At 42.2% G+C, this 19,965-nt stretch overlaps 1 protein-coding gene and 1 long non-coding RNA gene across 3 annotated transcripts in view; one reads left to right on the forward strand and one right to left on the reverse strand.

Moving 5' to 3' along the window:
* The window catches only part of ASXL2 (ASXL transcriptional regulator 2), a 134,055-nt gene extending 115,245 nt beyond the window's left edge, over positions 1-18,810 (reverse strand). For both annotated transcript variants that reach the window (XM_082745035.1, XM_082745034.1), the window contains exon 1: positions 18,003-18,810. In XM_082745035.1, the coding sequence (XP_082601161.1) occupies positions 18,003-18,059 (57 nt within the window). In that variant the 5' untranslated portion in view covers positions 18,060-18,810. The remainder of the gene's footprint in view (positions 1-18,002) is intronic.
* LOC309871813 lies at positions 16,630-19,104 on the forward strand. The gene is made up of 2 exons (XR_014315485.1): positions 16,630-17,728; positions 18,809-19,104. It is a non-coding gene; the product is annotated as an uncharacterized lncRNA (long non-coding RNA).
* The last annotated feature ends 861 nt before the right edge of the window (positions 19,105-19,965 follow it).

Below are 19,965 nucleotides of genomic sequence, written 5' to 3' on the forward strand. Positions count from 1 at the left end.
AGTGTTAGGCATAAACTTTAGGGGGTGTCTGGGGTGGCTTAGTCTTTTAAGCTTCTGACTTTTGACTACAGCTCAGGTCATGATCTTAGGATCGTGAAATCAAGCCCTACATCAGAGCCTACTTAAGACTCGCTCTCCCTCTCCTTCTGTCTCCCTCCCTACCAGGCTGCTCACACTCCCTAAAAATAAAAAATAAGGGGCACCTGGGTGGCTCAGTCAGTTAAGTGTTTGCCTTTGGTTCAGATCATGATCCCAGGGTCCTGGGATCGAGCTCTGCATCAGGCTCCCTGCTCAGCTGGGAGCCTGCTTCTCCCTCTCGCTCTCCCACTTCTCCCTCTCCCGCACCCTGTTTCAGTGCTCTCGCTCTCTCTTTCTCTCAAGCAAATAAAATAAAAAAATTTTTTAAATAATAAAAATAGGGGCACCTGGGTGGCTCAGTGGGTTAAAGCCTCTGCCTTTGGCTCAGATCATGATCCCAGGGTCCTGGGGGTCGATCCCACATAGGGCTCTCTGCTCGGCAGGGAGCCTGTCCCCCCACCTCGCCTGCCTCTCTGCCTACTTACCTCTCTCTCTGTCAAATAAATTTTAAAAAAGAAGAAGAAGAAGAAAAAACAAAAGAGTAAATTTTAGCAATAGATAAATCCACAAATACTGATCTAGGAATGATGATAAAAGAATAGGGGAGGGAGACTTCTTAACTGATTTTTATGAGACCAGGATTATCCCGGAATCAAAACCCAGACGCAGATGATAGAAGAAAACTACAGATGAATATCCCTCATGAACAGAACTGTAAATGTCCTCAAAGAAATACTGGCAAATCCAGCTATATATAAATTATATATAAAAAGCATAATACAGGGGCGCCTGGGTAGCTCAGTGGTTTAAGCCTCTGCCTTCAGCTCAGGTCATGATCTCAGGGTCCTGGGATTGAGCTCCGAGGCGGGCTCTCTGCTCAGCGGGGAGCCTGCTTCCCTCTCTCTCTCTGCCTGCCTCTCTGCCTACTTGTGATCTCTCTCTGTCTATCAAATAAATAAATAAAAATCTTTTTTAAAAAAAGGCATAATAAACCACGACCACCAGGTGAATTATTTTTTTCCCCAAGGACTGCAGAGCCAATTCAAAATTTGAAAATCAATGTCATCCACCATAGTAATAGTCTAAAACTTTAAAGCAAATGATCTTGGCAACTGAGTCAGAAAAAGCATCAGACAAAACCCAACATCCACTCATAACAAAAACTCTTGGTAAACTAAAGATAAAAGGGAGCTTCCTGAACCTGACAGTAAGTGTTTACAAAAAACCTATAGCTAGTACACTTAACAATCAAAGACGGAATGCTTTCCCCTGTAATTAGGAAAAAAAATATATCTAAAAATCATATCCAGCGAAGGATTTGTACCCAGAATACATACAGAATTCTAGTACCATCAGAAGAACAATAAACAACCCACTTAAACAGTGGGAAGAAGACTTAGACACTTCACCAAAGACGATACAGATTTGGAAAATAAGCATGTGGAAAGATGTTTGAGAGTGACATGGCCCACAGTAGGCAGTGAGGACACAGCACCCTTGTTTCTTCCTCGTTCGTGACTCCCTTTTTACGGTAGCAGCTGCCCTGGCCACAGTTCTGTCTCTGACATGCAGCTCTTTGTCTGCACCCAGGAGCTACACACCCTCAGGGTGACTGGGCAGAAGACAGTCGCCCAGATCAAGGCTCCTGTAGCCTTGCAGGAGGGCACTGTTCCCACAAGATCAAGTACTGTTCCTGGCAGGCATGCCTTAAGACCATGAGACTACCCTGGGTCAGTATGGAGTAGAAGCTCTGACGACCCTGGAAGTAACTAGTTGCACGCTTGGAGGTGAAGTCCATGGTTCCCTGGCCCATGCTGGGAAAGTAAGAGGGCAGACTCCCAAGGTGGCCAAACAAGAGAAAAAAAAGAAGACAGGCTGAGCCAAGTGGCAGATGCAACACAACCGGCGCTTTGTCAACACTGTGCCCATCTTTGGCAAGAAAAAGGGTCCCAATGCCAACTCTTAAGTTGTCCCTTGTAATCCTGGCTTTCCCCCATAAAGATACTTAGTTCAGTTTAAAAAAGAAAAAAAAGATGCTCTTGTGCGCCTGGGTGGCTCCATCGTTCATTGGCTGCCTTCAGCTCAAGTCATGATCTTGGGGTCCTGGGATCAAGCCCCGCATCAGGCTCCCTGCTCAGCAGGAAGACCACTTCTCCCTCTCCCACCCACCTGCTTGTGTTCCCTCTCTCGCTGTGTCTCTCTTTGTTAAATAAAAAAAAAAAAAAAAAAAAAAAGGATGCTCAACAACATAAGCTATAGGGAAATCAAAATCACTATGATTTACCATTACACATTTATCAGGATGGCTGAAACAGGGGTGCCAGGGTGGGTTAAGTGTCTGTCTGCCTTTGGCAGCATCCTCTCAGCGTCCTGGGATCATTTGCGGCATCAGGCTCCCTGCTGGAGGTGGGGGTGTCTGGGGTCTGTTTCCCCTCTTCCTGCTCATGTTCTCTTTTTTCTCTCTCTCAAATAATATCTCTTAAAAGGGGCGCCTGGGGCGCCTGGGTGGCTCAGTGGGTTAAGCCGCTGCCTTCAACTCAGGTCATGATCTCAGGGTCGAGTCCCGCTTCGGGCTCTCTGCTCAGCGGGGAGCCTACTTCTCTCTCTCTCTCTCTCTCTCTGCCTGCCTCTCTGTCTACTTGTGATCTCTTTCTGTTAAATAAATAAATAAAAGCTTTAAAAAAACGGGGGGCACCTGGGTGGCTCAGTGGGTTAAGCTGCTGTCTTTGGCTCAGGTCATCATCTCAGGGTCCTGGAAATGAGCCCCACATCAGGCTCTTTGCTCAGCGGGAAGCCTGCTCCTCTCTCTCTCTCTGCCTACCTCTCTGACTACTTGTGACCTTTCTCTGTCAAATAAGTAAATAAAATCTTAAAAAAAAAAAAATCTCTTAAAAAAAAAAAAAAAGGCGGGGCGCCTGGGTGGCTCAGCGGTTAAGCTGCTGCCTTCGGCTCAGGTCATGATCTCAGAGTCCTGGGATCGAGTCCTGAGTCGGGCTCTCTGCTCAGCGGGGAGCCTGCTTCCCTCTCTCTCTCTCTCTGCCTGCCTCTCGGTCTGCTTGTGATCTCTGTAAAATAAATAAATAAAATCTTTATTTAAAAAAATAAATAAAAAGGCTAAAATTAAAAAATGCTGACAGGGGCGCCTGGGTGGCTCAGTGGGTTAAAGCCTCTGCCTTCAGCTCAGGTTGATCCCAGGGTCCCCGGATCGAGCCCCACATGGGCCTCTCCCTCTGCCTGCCTTTTCTGCCTACTTGTTATCTCTGTCAAATAAATAAGATCTTTACAAAAAAAAAAAAAAAAATGCTGACAGTACCAAGCACTGGCAAGGGTGAAGAATAACTACATTTCAAATAGACTGCTGGTGAGAATGCAGCCACTCTGAAAGCTTCCCAGTTTCTTACAAAGCTAGACTATACACTTACCAATTATGCAGCAATCCCACTTCTGGATATTTACCCTGGAAAAATGAAAACTTAACGTTCAAAGGGGAATCTGCCCACAAATATTTATTGCAACTCCATTCTTATTTGCCAAAAGCACAAACCATTCCTCAACAGTGAATGGGCTAAACCATTATACATTGGCACAATGAAATACCACTCAGCAAGAAAAAGGAATAAACTATTAATACACAAAACAACACAGATGAACCTCAAAGGCATTAGAGTGAATTAAACAAACCAGTCTCAAATGGTCATATGCTATATGATACCATTTATATAACATTCTCAGAAAGATAAAACTAGTGATGAAGAAAATATCATTGGTTGCCAAGGGTCAGGGGCAAGTGGAGGGTAATTACAGCAGAACAGCAAGAGAAGAGTTTCCTGGCTTGTACCTGACTATCGTGGCGGTGGTTACGTACGCTAAATCACACAACTGTGTAACAAAAAGGTTAATTTTTTACTGCATGGGAATTTTTAAAATAAACTTCTAAATGAAAATAATGGAGTGAGGTACCAGGGCTGTGCGTAAGTAGAAAATAAAAAGATAGTCACTACAGCATTAGTGGCCATTTTAAGTTTCTCATTTTAATACTGTTGAGCATTTATGACATAACCACATAATGGAATATTCTTCAGCCATAAAAAAGGGTTACTATTAGCAACACCACAAAATGACACATAAAAGTATATTTTTTAACATGAAAAACCAGAATAGAAACTGAGAGACTAATTACAACCAAGCAGAAGAAAACGTATCAAAGACTAGAAGGAGGGGCGCCTGGGTGGCTCAGTGGGTTAAAGCCTCTGCCTTCTGCCCGGGTCATGGTCCACGTCCTGGGACAGACTTCGCATCGGGCTCTCTACTCAGCAGGGAGCCTACATCCCTCATCCCTTCCTCTCTCTCTGCCTGCCTCTCTGCCTGCTTGTGATCTCTGTCTGTCAAATAAAGAATAAATAAAATCTTAACCAAAAAAAAAAAAAAAAAAAGACTAGATGGAAATATCCTAAAATGTTTACATTGTATCAAACAGCAGAATAAGTAAGGGGCACCTGGGTAGCTCAGTGGGTTAAAGCCTCTGCCTTAGGCTCAGATCATGATCCCAGGGTTGTGGGATCGAGCCCCACATCAGGCTCTCAAAGGGAGCCTGCTTCCTCCTTCTCTCTCTGCCTGCCTCTCTGCCTACTTGTGATCTCTCTCTGTCAAATAAATAAAATCTTAAAAAAAAAAAAAAAGTCGAGTAAGTGATTTTTTTCCAAATATTACTTCTATAATTTAAATAATTCATAAGATTTTTGCAAAATAAAGGAAACCTGTTACATTTGCTGTAACTAAATACATTTATTTTAAATTTCAATATGTATGGACCAAAATGGTATTATGCTAAACAGTCAAATCTGTATGATTTCCCAACCAACGAACAGAAACAAACCCACAGATTTAGACAACAAGCTGATGGTTGCCAGCAGAAAAAGTGGGTGGTGGGGGAGGACCAAGTATGTGAAGGAAATATGACGTAAAATCTTCCAATTGTAAAGTAAATAAGACACAAGGATATAATGTAGAGCATAGAGGATACAGTCAATGATATTATAAAAACTTTGTATGACAAATTATATGCATTTCAAAATGTATAAATATTGAATCACAGGGCACCTGGGTAGCTCAGTTGTTAAGCATCTGCCTTCGGCTCAGGTCATGAATCTTAGGGTTCTAGGATCAGGCCCCACATCAGGCTCCCTCCTCAGCAGGAAGCCTGCTTCTCCCTCTCCCCCTGCTTGTGTTCCCTCTCTTGCTGTCTGTCTCTGTCAAATAAATAAATAAAATCTTTTTTCAAATTAATAAATAGATAGATAGATGGATAGCTACTGAATCGCTGTCTGGTACAACTGAAACTAATACAATACTGTATGTTAACCAATCTCCGATAATGAACAAATCTCAAAAGAGTGAAAAATGATATAGTAATCCTAACTCTGAACCAAGATTCACAAACAATAAAGTGAAGTAAATTTCTGAAATATCAAACCTCATCTAGGTCATTAATCAGAAAAAAGACTGACAAAAAATGTCTAATACAGACTAAGAAAACATCTAAAAATGATACAAAGTAGAGTAAAACCATTTACAAATAATTGTTTCAAGGCATACACAATTCATACCACAAATAAGCTCACACCATTTTTAAGATTAGCTTTAAAGCATAAAACTTAACTGTTCTTCATACAGAACTTTCAAAACCCCTTGAATTAGGGGTATCTGGGTCGCTCAGTCGGTTAAGTGTCTGCCTTCAGCTTAGGTCATGATCCCAGGGTACTGAGATGGAGCTGCGCTCCTGGCCCACTGAGAACCTGCTTCTCCCTCTCCCTCTGCCTGCTGCTCTGCCTACTTGTGCTATCTCTCTGTCAAATAAATAAATAAAACCTTAAAAAAAAAAAAACTTTAAAATAATCTACAAATTCCTGGTGGGAGGTCCACAGAAAGTTAAACAATCATTTTCATTAAATCTGTGTCATTTGCTACCTCTTGTCAGCTAGAAAACAAACCTAAGAAATAGATATGAACCAAATCCAGTAATAAATGAAAAAATGGGAGCACGAGGGTGGCTCACTGGGTTAAGCCTCTGCCTTCGGCTCAAGTCATGATCTCAGGGTTCTAGGATCAAGCCCTGCATTGATTGGGCTCTCTGCTCAGCAGGGAGCCTGCTTCCTCCTCTCTGCCGGCCACTCTGCCTACTTGTAATCTCTGTCAAATAAATCTTTTTTTAAAAATTTCTTTTAATTTTTTTAATGAAAAAATGGGAAATAATCGATATTTAATGGTGTTTTCACAAAGAACATCATGCATCCCAGAGCTACCACAGTATCTGACTCCAGGAAACAATTCACTGAAATACAGTATGAATGGCTCCTCCTTAAGAGTTGTGCAACACACAGCCCTGATTCTACACCTGCCCAAACCTCAAGACCAGGGGTACAGAAGACAGTGGTATGGGAAGAACTGTCATCAGGAATCCAGAAATAAGAAAAATCAACATGAGCTAGAACAACTGGGGAAGTTTTGCTTTCTTTTTTCATCTCAAGAGCAGTAACATCTTCTTGTGCTCAACAGCATTCTATAACTTCCTGTCTGTGTGAGAACTTCAGACCAGCAGAACTTTGGTAAAGGCTTCTGTTGGAGAGCTGTAAATGGGGTAGGTGTAGGTAGAACAGATAAGAGAAAAAAATTTGAATGGTATGAAGAAAACGTACACCTCCTCCAACCCTTTTAATCCAAGAGAGCCCTCTACAGCCTCATCTCACAAAATGACCCAAACTGCTCAAATACAGATGTGATGTTATCTCCTGCATTAAAAAAAAAAAAAAAAAAAAAAAGTCTCTGTGAGTTTTTAGAATAAAAATTATTGTCAGCCCAACTTCTACAACTCTCCACATTTTGGCCCCAACCTACCTGTTCTGGCGTTAACTCTCAATATACAATACTCACAGGTAAATTAGCCAGGCATCAAACATGCCCTGCATTTTTTTATTCTCCCTCTTTTCAGCTCTTCCCTCTGCTTAAAATGCCCTTAAAATCATCATCCATTAATACCGAGGCTAAATATTCTGAGACCAAGCCTGCATAATCCCCTCCCCACCAAATTTGAGTATTACTACAGTTTGCTAGTATACGACCTCTGTAACACAAATTTATTTTGCCATTATTTATGAATAATTATGAAACTTAGGTTAAAACAATAAACTATCTCAGTTTTTTAAGCTTATTTATTTTTTTAGTGATCTCTACACCCAGTGAGCGGCTCAAATCCAGGGCCCTCAGATCAACACTTGCAAACTCTTTTGGCTGCACCAGCCAGCTATCTCTGTTTCTGTGTTGTCAGGATTCTGAGCAAGGATTAACTGAGTCTTGCACTTAGGGTCTCACTAGGCTGAAATCAAAGTATCAGCTGGGACTGTGAACTCATCTGAGGCTTTGGGTTCTTTTCCAAACCTCCTAACAAGCTTCCTTGTTGGCATGTTTCAAGTCTCTTTCTGTTTCCTTGCTGACTCTAGGCCAGGAGTCGCACAGCTCCAGGAGGCTGCCTGTCATTCCTTGCCACATGGCCCTCTTCATGCAGTTCACAACGTCTAAGTCAAGAGCAGGATTTTGTGCAGAATTTCCTGAAGCAGGAGATGGATCTTTCAGTGAGTTCCCAGTGTTGTTCAGAGCTAGTTTAACTCTCTGTGTGATTCCACATTCACCTTGGAAACAATTGGCAAATGGGGTACGTGAGGTTAAATGGCTTTTCATTTAAATAGTCTCAAACCTCTGCTTATTTTCTAAGAAATAACTTCACAACATTTAGTTTTCCCATTCAAAAAATGTAAAACAAAACATAATTTACAATATGTATTTTGGGGGCACCTGGGTGGCTCAGTGGGTTAAAACCTCTGCTTTCGGCTCAGGTCATGATCCCAGGGTCCTGGGATCGAGCCCCACATTGGGTTCTCAGCGCAGCAGGGAGCCTGCTTCCCCCTCTGCCTCTCTGCCTACTTGTGATCTCTGTCAAATAAATAAATAAAATCTAAAAAAAAAAAAATAGTCCTATTTTGGGAACTTCAATGGCTCAGTTGTTGAGCATCTGCCTTTGGCTGGGATCATGATCCCAGAGTCCTGGGATCGCGCCCCAAGTCAGGCTCTCTGGTCACCAAGAAGCCTGCTTCTCCCTCTCTCACTCCCCGTACTTGTGTTCCTGCTCTTGCTGTCTCTCTGTCAAATAAATAAAAATCTTCAAAATAAATAAATAAATAAAGTAGTCCTATTTTACCTGTCATGTTTTTATTGAGTGATTAATGATATATCTGAAAACTGTTTTCCTATTACCTTTACCTTGTAATCCATCTCTTTTTTATATTATACACACAATACAGAAAAGAAAAACCTTTCATAATACATTAACGTATTTCACAGGTAAAATCCATTTAAATATAAAAATTTGTATGGGGGCACCTGGATGGCTCAGTTGGTTAAGCATCCGACTATTGATTGGGCTCAGGTCATGATATCAGGGTGCTGGGATCAAGCCCTGCATCAGGCTCCACACTTGGTCTGTTTGAGATTTTCTCCCTCTCCCTCTGCGCCTCCTCCCCTTCTGTCTCTAAAATAAATAATTCTTCTTAAAAAATGCGTCTAACCACTCAAATCATACAGGGAATTAATCTCTATAAATCAACAGAACACATTACAATTTTACATTACTATTTAGAAATGTCACTAACACCACTAAGCACTTTACTTGAAACTGAATATAGCTAAACCAGCTACTAAATAATTCAGACACCAGTGGGTTAAAGATTCAAGATGATTTGGGCCATCCCAACCTGTGAACTCCAGTGACAGTCCATTCTAAAGGAAGTATCAAGTTTTAAATGTCAGCAGCCAAAGAATTTTCAAATGAAAATTTGACAACATTCAACATTTCCACACTATTTTTACCAAAAGATGGATCAAATTACTCAAAAGACACTATAAGATTTTATGAGTGTTCCCTGATGCCTAGTACTAAGTACATGTGCATTTACCATTAGCCAATTTTAGTTTTTTTTTAGATTTTATTTATTTGACAGAGAGAGACACAGTGAGAGAGGAAACACAAGCAGGGGGAGTGGGAGAGCAAGAAGCAGATTCCCCTCTGAGCAGGGAGCCGGATGTGGGGCTCAATCCCAGGACCCTGGGACAATGACCTGAGCCAAAGGCAGATGCTTAACGACTGAGCCACCCAAGCGCCCCCAATTTTAACTTTCTTAAGCAAGTAGGCAGAGAGGCAGGCAGAGAGAGAGCAAGTAGACAAAGAGGCAGGCAGAGAGAGAAGAGGAAGCAGGCTTCCCACTGAGCAGAAAGCCTGAAGCAGGGCTCGATCCCAGAACCCTGGAATCATGACCCGAGCCAAAGGTGAAGGCTTTAACCCACTGAGCCACCCAGGCACCCCCAATTTTAGCTTTCTTAAGCAAGGTCAGAAGTAAGAATTATTACAGAAATTTCCCAATGTTGGGACGCCTGGGTGGCTCAGTTGGTTGAGCAGCTGCCTTCGGCTCGGGGTCCTGGGATGGAGTTCTGAGTCAGGATCCTTGCTCGGCAGGGAGCCTGCTTCTCCCTCTGCCTCTGCCTGCCTCTCTGTCTGCCTGTGCTCACTCGCTCTCTCTGTCTCTGACAAATAAATAAATAAAATCTTTAAAAAATTTAAAAAAAAAGAAATTTCCCAATGTCAAGGGGTGCCTGGGAGCTCAGTATGTTAAGAGTCTGAGTCTTGATTTTGGCTCAAGTGGTAATCTCAGGGTAGTCTTAGGGTCATGGAATCAAGCCCCACGTTGGGCTCCATGCCCAGTGGAAAGTCCATTTAAGATTCTCCTTCTCCGGGTGCCTGGGTCGCTCAGTGGGTTAAGCTGCTGCCTTCAGCTCAAGTCGTGATCTCAGGATCCTGGGATAGAGTCCTGCATCAGGCTCTCTGCTCAACAGGGAGCCTGCTTCCCTCTCTCTCTCTCTGCCTGCCTCTCTGTCTACTGTGATCTCTGTCAAATAAATAAAATCTTTACAAAAAAAAAAAAAAAAGGTTTTCCCTCTCTCTTTCTGCTCCCCCAACCCATGTGCATGTGTGCTCGTGCTCTATAACATATTTTTTTTTTAAAGCAAGAAAAAAAAACAGTAAAGAAAATTCCCCATGTCCAACCATAACTCTTTTGAGTCTTTGGATACCGTGGTGTATCTTGGAATAATTTTCTTTCCCAGAACAAGAGAACCTTGACCAGTGTTTGTAGCAAACAATACTATTAAAGTTGACTAACTTTATTCAATTGGTGCTCTCCTGAAAGTTAGAACAGGATCCTCTTTATCTCCAACTTAAAAAGGTGAAGAGAGGGGAAAAAAAAAAAAAAAAAAGACTTAGCACTCACGCAAAAAAGTGAGTTAAACTTTGCAGATAGAAACATGTAAACCTTTAGGCCCCTCTTGCCTTTAAGGTCATCTTTGTGGCTTAGCTTATACAGCCCCTCTTCTTACTCTAGCTTATACAGCGATTGATTCTTCTTCCCAGGGTCATGAGTCCATGGAGCCTACTAAAAAAAAACAAAGACTGTCTTCCACCAGCACAGTCTTACTAAAATATAAACTAAATTCCCCTTATTTGTTCAGAGTAAAACATATTTTATTTAAGGAAGATATGCCTTTGAAACTAAACATTTTTTAAAATTTACAGGGCACCTGGGTGGCTTAGTCATTAAGCATCTGCCTTTGGCTCAGGTCATGATCCCAGAGTCCTGGGATAGAGTTGCACGTCAGACTCTGATTATCAGGAAGCCTATTTCTTCTCCCTTTCCCTATGCCTGCCCCTCTGCCTACTTGTGTGAGAATGCTCTCTTGCTCTAATAAATACATAAAATCTTAAAAAAAAAAAAATTCAGAGGGCACCTGGGTGGCTCAATCATTAAGCATCTGCCTTCAGCTCAGGTCATGATCCCAGGGTCCTAGGATCGAGCTCTGCGCCCCTGCATCAGACTCCCTGCTCAGCAGGAAGCCTGCTTCTCCCTCTCCCACTCCCCCTTCTGTTCCCTCTCCTGCTCTTGTCAAATAAATAAATCTTTAAAAAAAAAATTCAGAATTCGGTTCCTTACACTAGCCACATTTCAAGTTCTCCATGGCCACATATGACTGGGAACTACTGTGTCGCACAATACAAATACAGAACATTTCTACTAAGTTCTACTGAATAAAAGAAATGTATATCAAAGTGGCAAAGAGTAAAGATTGGAAAGTCCTTGAAATAGAGAAAAGTAGGAAAAAACAGTGACCTTCAAAATTTTAGAGGGGACTATAAATTTGCACAAACTCAAAGTTTACAAACTCTTTATCCCATTCACAGAAATGCACGTGCACATGCACACATACAATGTACATGCATACATACATATCTGCCCACTTGCAGACACTGAAGTATTAAAGGAAAAAAAACCTGTAAATGGCCTATATGTCAAAAAAATCAAGGACTGATTTTTTTTTTTTTAAGATTTTATTTATTTATTTGACAGAGACACAGCAAGAGAGGGAACACAAGTAGGGGGACTAGGAAAGGGAAAGTAGGCTTCCCACTGACCAGGGACCCCAATGTGGGGCTCAAGGGGCTCGATTTCAAGATGCTGGAATCATGACCTGAGCTGAAGGCAGAGGCTTAAAGACTGAGCCACCCAGATGCCCAAGGACTGATTTTTTAATGATGGTACATCTAAAAACAATGGAATATTAAGAAAACATTAAAGAGAATGAGGCAGATACGTAAGTCATAACATTAAAACCCATCCATGATGTCAGTCAAGCTGCTGCCTTAAGTTCAGGTCATGGGATCAAGCCCCATAGTGGGCTCTCTGTTCAGCAGAGAGCCTGCTTCTCCCTCTCCCTGCCACTCCCGATGCTTGTGCTCTCTCTGTGCAAATAAAGAAATTAAAAAAAAAAAAAAAAAAGATCCATTGATAAGTCATAACCAAAAACAAGTTTTGGAACTGTACATAAAATATAAATAGGTATACATATTTATGTATATCGCCACATTCAGGGTTAAAAGTCCAGAAAGCTATATTTGAACTCTCAACCATACTTAATTACAGTATGGTCCCTCTATTTTCAATATTTCAGTATGCAGACTTTCACTTAATCCCATTTTAATTACAGTGACTCAGCAAAGATTAACTCTTTACAGTCTTCTGTTTGATGAATGAGCCTACACAACTTCAACAGAATCTCATAGCAATTAATACTGTTGTTTTTAAGTCAGATTTAAAGAGTTCTGGGGTGCCTGGGTGGCTCAGTCATTAGTGCCTGCCTTTGGCTCAGGTCATGACCCCGGGGTCCTGGAATCGAGTCCCACATGGGGCTCCCTGCTGGGGGGGGGGCGTGCTTCTCCCTTTCCCACTGTGTTCCCTCTCTTGCTGTCTCTGTCAAGTAAATAAATAAAATCTTGGGGTGCCTGGGTGGCTCAGTGGGTTAGAGCCTCTGCCTTTAGCTCAGGTCAGGATCCCAGGGTCCTGGGATTGAGCCCCGCATCAGGCTCTCTGTTCAGCACGGAGCCTGCAACCCCCCCCCCCCCCGCCTGCTTGTGATTTCTGTTAAATAAATAAAATCTTGGGATGCCTGGGTGGCTCAGTTGCTTAAGCGGCTGCCTTCAGCTCAGGTCATGATCCCAGGGTCCTGGGATCAAGTCCCACATGGGGCTCCTTGCTCGGCGGGGAGCCTGCTTCTCCCTCTGCCTCCTCTGCCCGCCTCTCTGTCTGCCTGTGCTCACTCAATCTCTCTCCGTCTCTGACAAATAAATAAATAAAATCTTTAATAAACAAACAAATAAATAAATAAATAAATAAAAGCTTAAAAAATAAAATAAATAAAATCTTTTAAAAATAAAATAAAAAATAAAATAATAAAATAAAAAAATCTTTTATTTTTTAAATAAAAATAGAATGGGGCACCTCAGTGGCTCAGTGGGTTAAGCCTCTGCCTTAGGCTCAGGGTCCTGGGATCAATCCCTACATTGGGCTCCCAGCTCAGCAGGAAGACTGCTTCCCCCATCTCTCTGCCTGCTTCTCTCCCTACTTGTGATCTCTTTCTGTCAAATAAATAAATAAAATCTTTTTAAAAAAAAATACAATAAAGAGTTCTAAAATTTAGGATTTTAAGTTTAGTATATCCAATAACCTGTAATTTTTTTTTAAGATTTTACTTCTTTCTTCACTAGAGAGAGTGAAAAGAGTGAGCAAGCACACAAGTAGCAGGAAGAGGGAAAGGGAGAAGCAAACTCCCCACTGAGCAAGGAACTTCAAACAGGGCTTGATCCCAGGACCCTGGGATCATAACCTAAGCCGAAGGCAGATGCTTAACTGACTCAACCACCCAGGCACCCCCAAACAGCTTTTTGTAGTGAAAACACAATGCCTTTCACCAACAGCAAAACTGCACAGCCAGCCTTTTAAGAGAAAAAAATCTGTATAGGAGGAAATAGCAAGGAATTCTGCAAATGTGATGCTATTCTCTAAGCTCCTGACAGAATTCTGGGAGATGCACAGAAATTTTTCTTTTTTTAAGATTTTACTTATTTGACAGAGAGACAGTGAGAGAGGGAACACAAGCAGGCAGAGTGGGAGAGGGAGAAGCAGGCTTCCCACTGAGCAGGGAGCCCCATGTGGGGCTGGATCAAACCCAAGCCCAAGGCAGACACTTACGAACTGAGCCACCCAGGCTCCCTTGTATTTTTAATTTTTAAGAAAAAATTATAATAAAGATCACGGGTCCTGAAAATTTCTAAGACTTTCATTTTTTCTAAAGCATATTTTATTTAGATGTTTTCCTAAACACCTTTCTATTCATTATATATATATGTATATATATATATATATATTTTTTTTTTTTTTAAGATTTAAATATTTATTTGACAGACAGGGATCACAAGTAGGCAGGGAGGCAGGCAGGGAGAGAGAGGAAGAAGCAGGCTCCCTGCTTAGCAGAGAGCCCGATGCGGAGAGCTCGATCCCAGGACCCTGAGATCATGACCTGAGCAGAGGCTTTAACTCACTGAGCCACCCAGGTGCCCATCATTATATATTTTTATCATTATATTTGGTTCTTTTTAGAGAAAGAGCACATGCCCGCTTGAGCACACAACTGAGGCTGAGGGAAAAGGGAGAGAGAGAATCAAGCAGTTTCCGTGACTTAGTGGGAGCCTCTCACACGGCTTGATCTAACTAAACCCTGAGATCATAACCTGAGTGAAATCAAGAGTCAGATGCTTTAACCCACTGAGCCACCCAGGCACCCCCACTGTATTTCCAGTTATTTTTCATTTTTTGTACTTCCTACACAAAGTAATTAAACTCTGATTATTCCTCTAACAGAATTTTTTTTTAATTAAAAAAAATTTTTTTTATTTAATGGACAGAGAGAGAGCACAAGCAGGGGGAGTGGGGAGAGGGAGAAAGAGGCTCCCCACTGATCAGATGCGGGACTGGATCCCAGGATGCTGGGCCACCCACGTGCCCCCAGCAGAAAAAATTTTCTATCTTCCATCTTGTTCCCCATAGTTAAATAACTCTAGGTAAATGACAAAAATAAAAATCTATGTACACTCAAAATAATATTAACCACTAAGGGAACTCTATAGATAGCACCCCCCCCCCCAAAAAGCCACCTTTTCTTAAATCAAAAAACCACATGCTAAAGATATACAAGACAGACTGCTGTGCTCCTCACCTCTAACACCCATACTTCACTCCTCATACCTGATCACCTTATTCCCAAGATATCCAAAGGTACTTCTAAGTGTGTAACTCTATGGTCTGTCTCTCTGTCCCCTCCACTTAACAAGCACAACAAACCTGTCCTTTTAGGACAATGCTTCCCTAGTTGTGGTGCATAATAAAGGAAAAGTCAAAAAAGAAAACAGGATCAACAAGATTGTACTATTTCAAAAGCTCTGCTTTATAAAAAGAGCTAAATTACTCAGGGATGTCATTAAATATTTAGACGATACAAGGGTTTTGGTTTTTGTTTTGCTTTGTTTTGTTTAAAAAATGAGCGTAACTGGGTGTGCTCACAGTTCAGTGGAATGGTCCTCAAGATCTCTGGCTTACTACAAATTTTTCTATTCAAACTGCACCAAACTCTATACTATAGATCCAAATCATTTCATCACCATCACTGCCACCCTTCAAATTTAAAACATGTGTGGCTGTTAACTAAATGTCTGAGTAATGCTTTTTATAATTAGTGTACTTATATAGGGCAAATATAAGATCAGTCAGATGGTCCTATGTGGTGAAAGACATTCAAGTTCTGTGGAATCTCAACTCTATTATCCCTCTCTCTGGTGTCCCTAGTTACTGGAACCAGTTTATACACTTTATTTAATCAGCCTCTTGGCATAATTTTACTATCTAACAGTAATTATGAATCTTATCTTGTTTTTTCAGACTGTTCATAATAACCTTACATCAATCGGTAGCTCTCACACATCCACACACTACCTTCCACCATACATGGATATATTCACTTATAATTAATTGTATTTATCTGTTGCTATATTATTGGTCAGAAATATAACCCCGTTTTAATAGTGCTCCCAAAACAAGACAGCTCTACAATGCATGTACCAAGAACACAATGAAATAAGATATAACTTGTTTTCATAAATAACTTTATTCTTTCCTTGCTGAAACTGTTCCTAGAACATTTGACCTTAATGCTTATGAAATAAGTTTCTTAAGATATACTTCTCCTAGTCCTCTTAATCTTATAAATATATGCAACATTTCTTAATTTAGGTCAAAGTTACTTCCATTTGCCAGATCACTGATTTTCTGATCTCATTATTTTGAAATATTAAAGATTTACTTTTATCTATTCCCTCTACATTTACTTCTAAATAGGACTTCCTACAAATGGAAATCTTTTGAATACAGGGATTTAGTTTAATTCCTCACTTTACAGATGATAAACCAAAACGAGTAAGGTGATTTTTTACATTTTGGCTACTAGGGAAAGACAAGTTTTAGTGTCAGCATTCTCTTTCTAAAATTCATTTTTACTAAGATTGAGGCCTTACATTTGCCAGAACCAAATAATACCAAGCCCCTTCAAGAACTCACTCAGTACTCTACTTAATAAACGAGCCTTTCCATCTTTTAGATACTATTTTTCCGCATAGCTAGCTAGGCATGAAATGTTTATTATGAATTAACAAATATGTTAAGTATAGGAAAATCTAATCAGCAAATGCAAATTTTTCCTACTTGTCACCATCTCCTAATGATATCCAAAGAGATCATAATTCAAAAGTACTCTTAAGATTCTAGAGACTTAATTCACATAATTAGGGTTGTGGTCGGCTTACCTATAATTAAAATCTGCCATCTTTTTAAAAAAAAAGAAGAAGTCTTAAGGTACTCATCAAGTAGAAGAGAGCTTAACAGCCTTCTGTGAAGGAGCAATTTCCTCACCTCCAAAAAAATTATTTCTAGAGTTTATCTTTTAGAAGGAAACTATCAGCACAGTCACAAATATGAAGAGAGACTGTTAAGTGAAAACACTCAATAAATAAAACGTGCTTTTATTAATTCACTAACTTTTCACATTTCCAACTAAAACAAATACAAGCTTAAGACTCATCAATCCCCTATCACATCAAATTTACACAACAAATGCACAGGGTTTACAAAAATGCACAAGATTGAATAAACAGCAGGATCCAAATGTGGGGAAATAAATTAAAAAGACTGAATAGTAATATAACAAAACATTAACAAATATAGCTGAAGGGTGAAATAAGTGATTTCTTATTTTCTTCTTTATACGTTCCTTTAATTTTTCAAAATTTCCCAGTTTACATTTATTACTTTCATAATCAGAAAAAAAAAAAACCCTCATTTAAAAAAACAAGCCGTACATCATATAAAAAAGGTTCATTTGGGAAGGTTCTCCATATTATACAAGTAAAACTGACATGATTCACCATTAAAGATATTATCTCCACACTTTCTCAGTTTTCAATACTAACATGCTGCTGTTTTATGTCCTATTACTTTTCCACTGCATCGCCTAATGTTTCATTTCTACATACATTCACGCTTTTCCTTTTTTTCATACGACACAATGAAAGTCTCACTGAGCACTTAAATCCTACCTCTAAACCCCGTTATGAAAAATTAGGGGGAAAAACAGATGCTTTTACCTACTAATTACAACTTCGTGAACCCACCATCACTTTAACTACGGAAAAGTCAAGGCCGGGTAAACTACACGTCCCACCATGCATTGCTGCCTTGTTCAGAGTAGATCTCTACGGAAACTGGAAAAAAAAAAAAAAAAAATCTACAAGTCCCACCTGTTACTTCGTTTCTAAACACCTCCTGCACTTTCAGCTTCAACAGCAAACAAAAACAAGAGCCTCGTGACCTCACGTTGGATCTGGGAGCCCAGACGAGCAGGGGACCCGGGGTCAGGCGGCATGTCTGCTATAGCGGGTAAATTCTACCAAGATCCAGCGCTCCTCTCTTCTTTCCGGGGCTGGGTGCACGCACAAGCCTTCTCCTATCTGCATCCAATGGGGGCTCTTCAGCCGCACAAGGGAGAAGAACCGGTTACTGTGCAAGCACAACAGACTTCCCCATGCCGGGGCGGGAGCTACCACAGAGTGGAGGTGAGAGCGACGTGACCCCGAAAGGCAGCTTCAAAACACCAAGGGGACTCGTTGCAGACGCAGGGAGAAGCCACAGCCCCGCGGCGACCCTCTTCCGCTGGGCGCCTCCATTCCCACAGGGATCACAACCCCGACACTAACCGCCGCCCTCTCCGCGCGGTTTTGTGCCCCCTTCAGCCGGGTCGCTGGGCCAATGACCTCCCTTCCCCTGCGACCGGCAGGCGGCGAGGAAACAAAATTATCCCGGGCTTCCCCTTCGCTCCCTCCCCCTTACCGTCTTGGCGGCCTCCGCCCAGGTCCTGCCCTTCTTCCTACGGCCCTTTTCCCTCATGTCGGGTCTTGAACTGACTGGGAGGCTCCCGTGTCCGGGCTCCGGCCGCCCTCCCTGCCTGCTCTGCCCTGCGATGCTTTTCCCGCGGTGCCGGGAAAGGTGGGAGAAAGGGGAAGTCAGGCCGGAGGAGCACCCAAGCAGAGGAAGCGGCGGGGTGGTGCGCGGGGGGGCGGGGGGGTCTATGGGGCGGCCGGTCCTCCTGCTGCCGTTGCCACTGCTACCGCCGCTGCCATATTGGGTCCTTACTGTACGGGCAGCCGCTACGGTCACGTGACCGCTCCCGCGCGGCCGTCACTACTGTACGCAGCCGGCCGCGCGAACGTGCGCGCGCGCGCCCCCGCCTCCCGCGCTGGCCTGCAGAGCGAACGAGCCGGCGGTCCGCAGCGTCTCCTCCCTCCCCCGCCCTTCCGCTCGCCGCCTATCCTTTGGAGCATGCGCGGAGGGAGGTCCGACGCTGATGTGCGTCGGTCCTCCAGCGCTCACGCCTACAGTGAAAATCCGCCTGCGGAAGCGGAACTTGATCCATCCCGGAAGGCTTAGTGAGCGTATTCTGACCGCGTGCTGCACGCCGCGGTGGGTTTAGAACATTGGAAGAGCCGGACTTTTACCTCAAAGGACGATCTTCCTGGCTGTCACTTTCAATAAGCCTCCTACTTGTGTTTTTTTCTTTGTCCATGTTCATTTTTACGAAGGTTATGTTTTTGACGACTTGCAACAGTTCTTGTCTGCTTACTATCCCCTTTCGATAGATGAGAGATGAGTTTGAGTGACGTACGAAGCTCATCTGTCCAGGATGCGGAGAAACCAAGAATCAGTTCCAGCTCGGAGCCCTTTTTCCAGCTCCTACAATGTCTCTGACACTTAGATGATTCCCCACGCGCCCCTTCCACTTTTTGTTTTAAAGGCCACAAGTAACATCCGGGCTTTTTCAAGTGAAGAGTCTCATCAAGGACCCGAATGGTGTCTTTTTTGTCTGGGTGACCTCAGTCACTGGCACAATGCCTGTAAATATCAGGAAACGAATAAATATTTGCTTAACGATTCATCTAGGTCTGTGGTCGGAAATCTTTATTTGTAGAGTCAATAGCATCCTGAAGAATCCAGAATGTGGCATCTTCCATCGTATTATCCATGTTTTTATACTTTGCAAAGTAAAACGAACTTGTGTACTAACACCTCCTGTTCTCCAAAATACATCTGCTTCCAGAAATTGTTTCCGGTCTAGTTTAGTAAAAGGCGAAAGATGTATGACATCTGAAGAGAAACCAGAGTAAATCTAGCTCTCTACTGTATTTTAAAATAGGACTGAGAGGCTGTTTCTTGGAAGGAAAGAATGGTGAGAGCAATCGTTAACTTGGAATCCATGGTTTGGTGTCAGAAGTTCATGGACCCCCTAAATCTATGAACAATATTTTGTGTGTAATTGTGCATTTTTGGGAAAAGAGGATTCGGAGGCTCCTGGCTAGCTCAGTTGGTAGAGTGTGTGACTCTTCATGTCGGCTCTGACTTCTCGCCCTACAATGGTCATGGAGCCTACTTTTTATTTTTATTTTTTTAATAATTTATTTATTCATTTGAGACTGTGAGAGCAGAAATACAAGCAGGGAGATTGGAAAACGGAGAAGCAGACTTCCTGCTGAGCAGGGAGCCCGATGAGGGACTCCAATCCATACCCTGGGATCATGACCCCATCCCAAGGGAGATGCCCAACGACTGAGCCACTCAGGTGCCCCTGGAGACTACTTTAAATAAATAAATTAGCGGCTCCTGGGTGGCTCAGTTGGTTAAGCAACTGCCTTCAGCTCAGGTTATGATCCTGGAGTACTGGATCAAGTCCTTCCCTGCTTAGCAAGTAGCCTGCTAGTCCCTCCCCTTCTCCTGCTGTCTCTCTCTCTCTCTAAAATAA

The sequence above is a fragment of the Mustela nivalis genome (genome assembly GCF_964662115.1).
Source record: "Mustela nivalis genome assembly, chromosome: 8".
In the NCBI taxonomy this organism is placed as follows: domain Eukaryota; kingdom Metazoa; phylum Chordata; class Mammalia; order Carnivora; family Mustelidae; genus Mustela; species Mustela nivalis.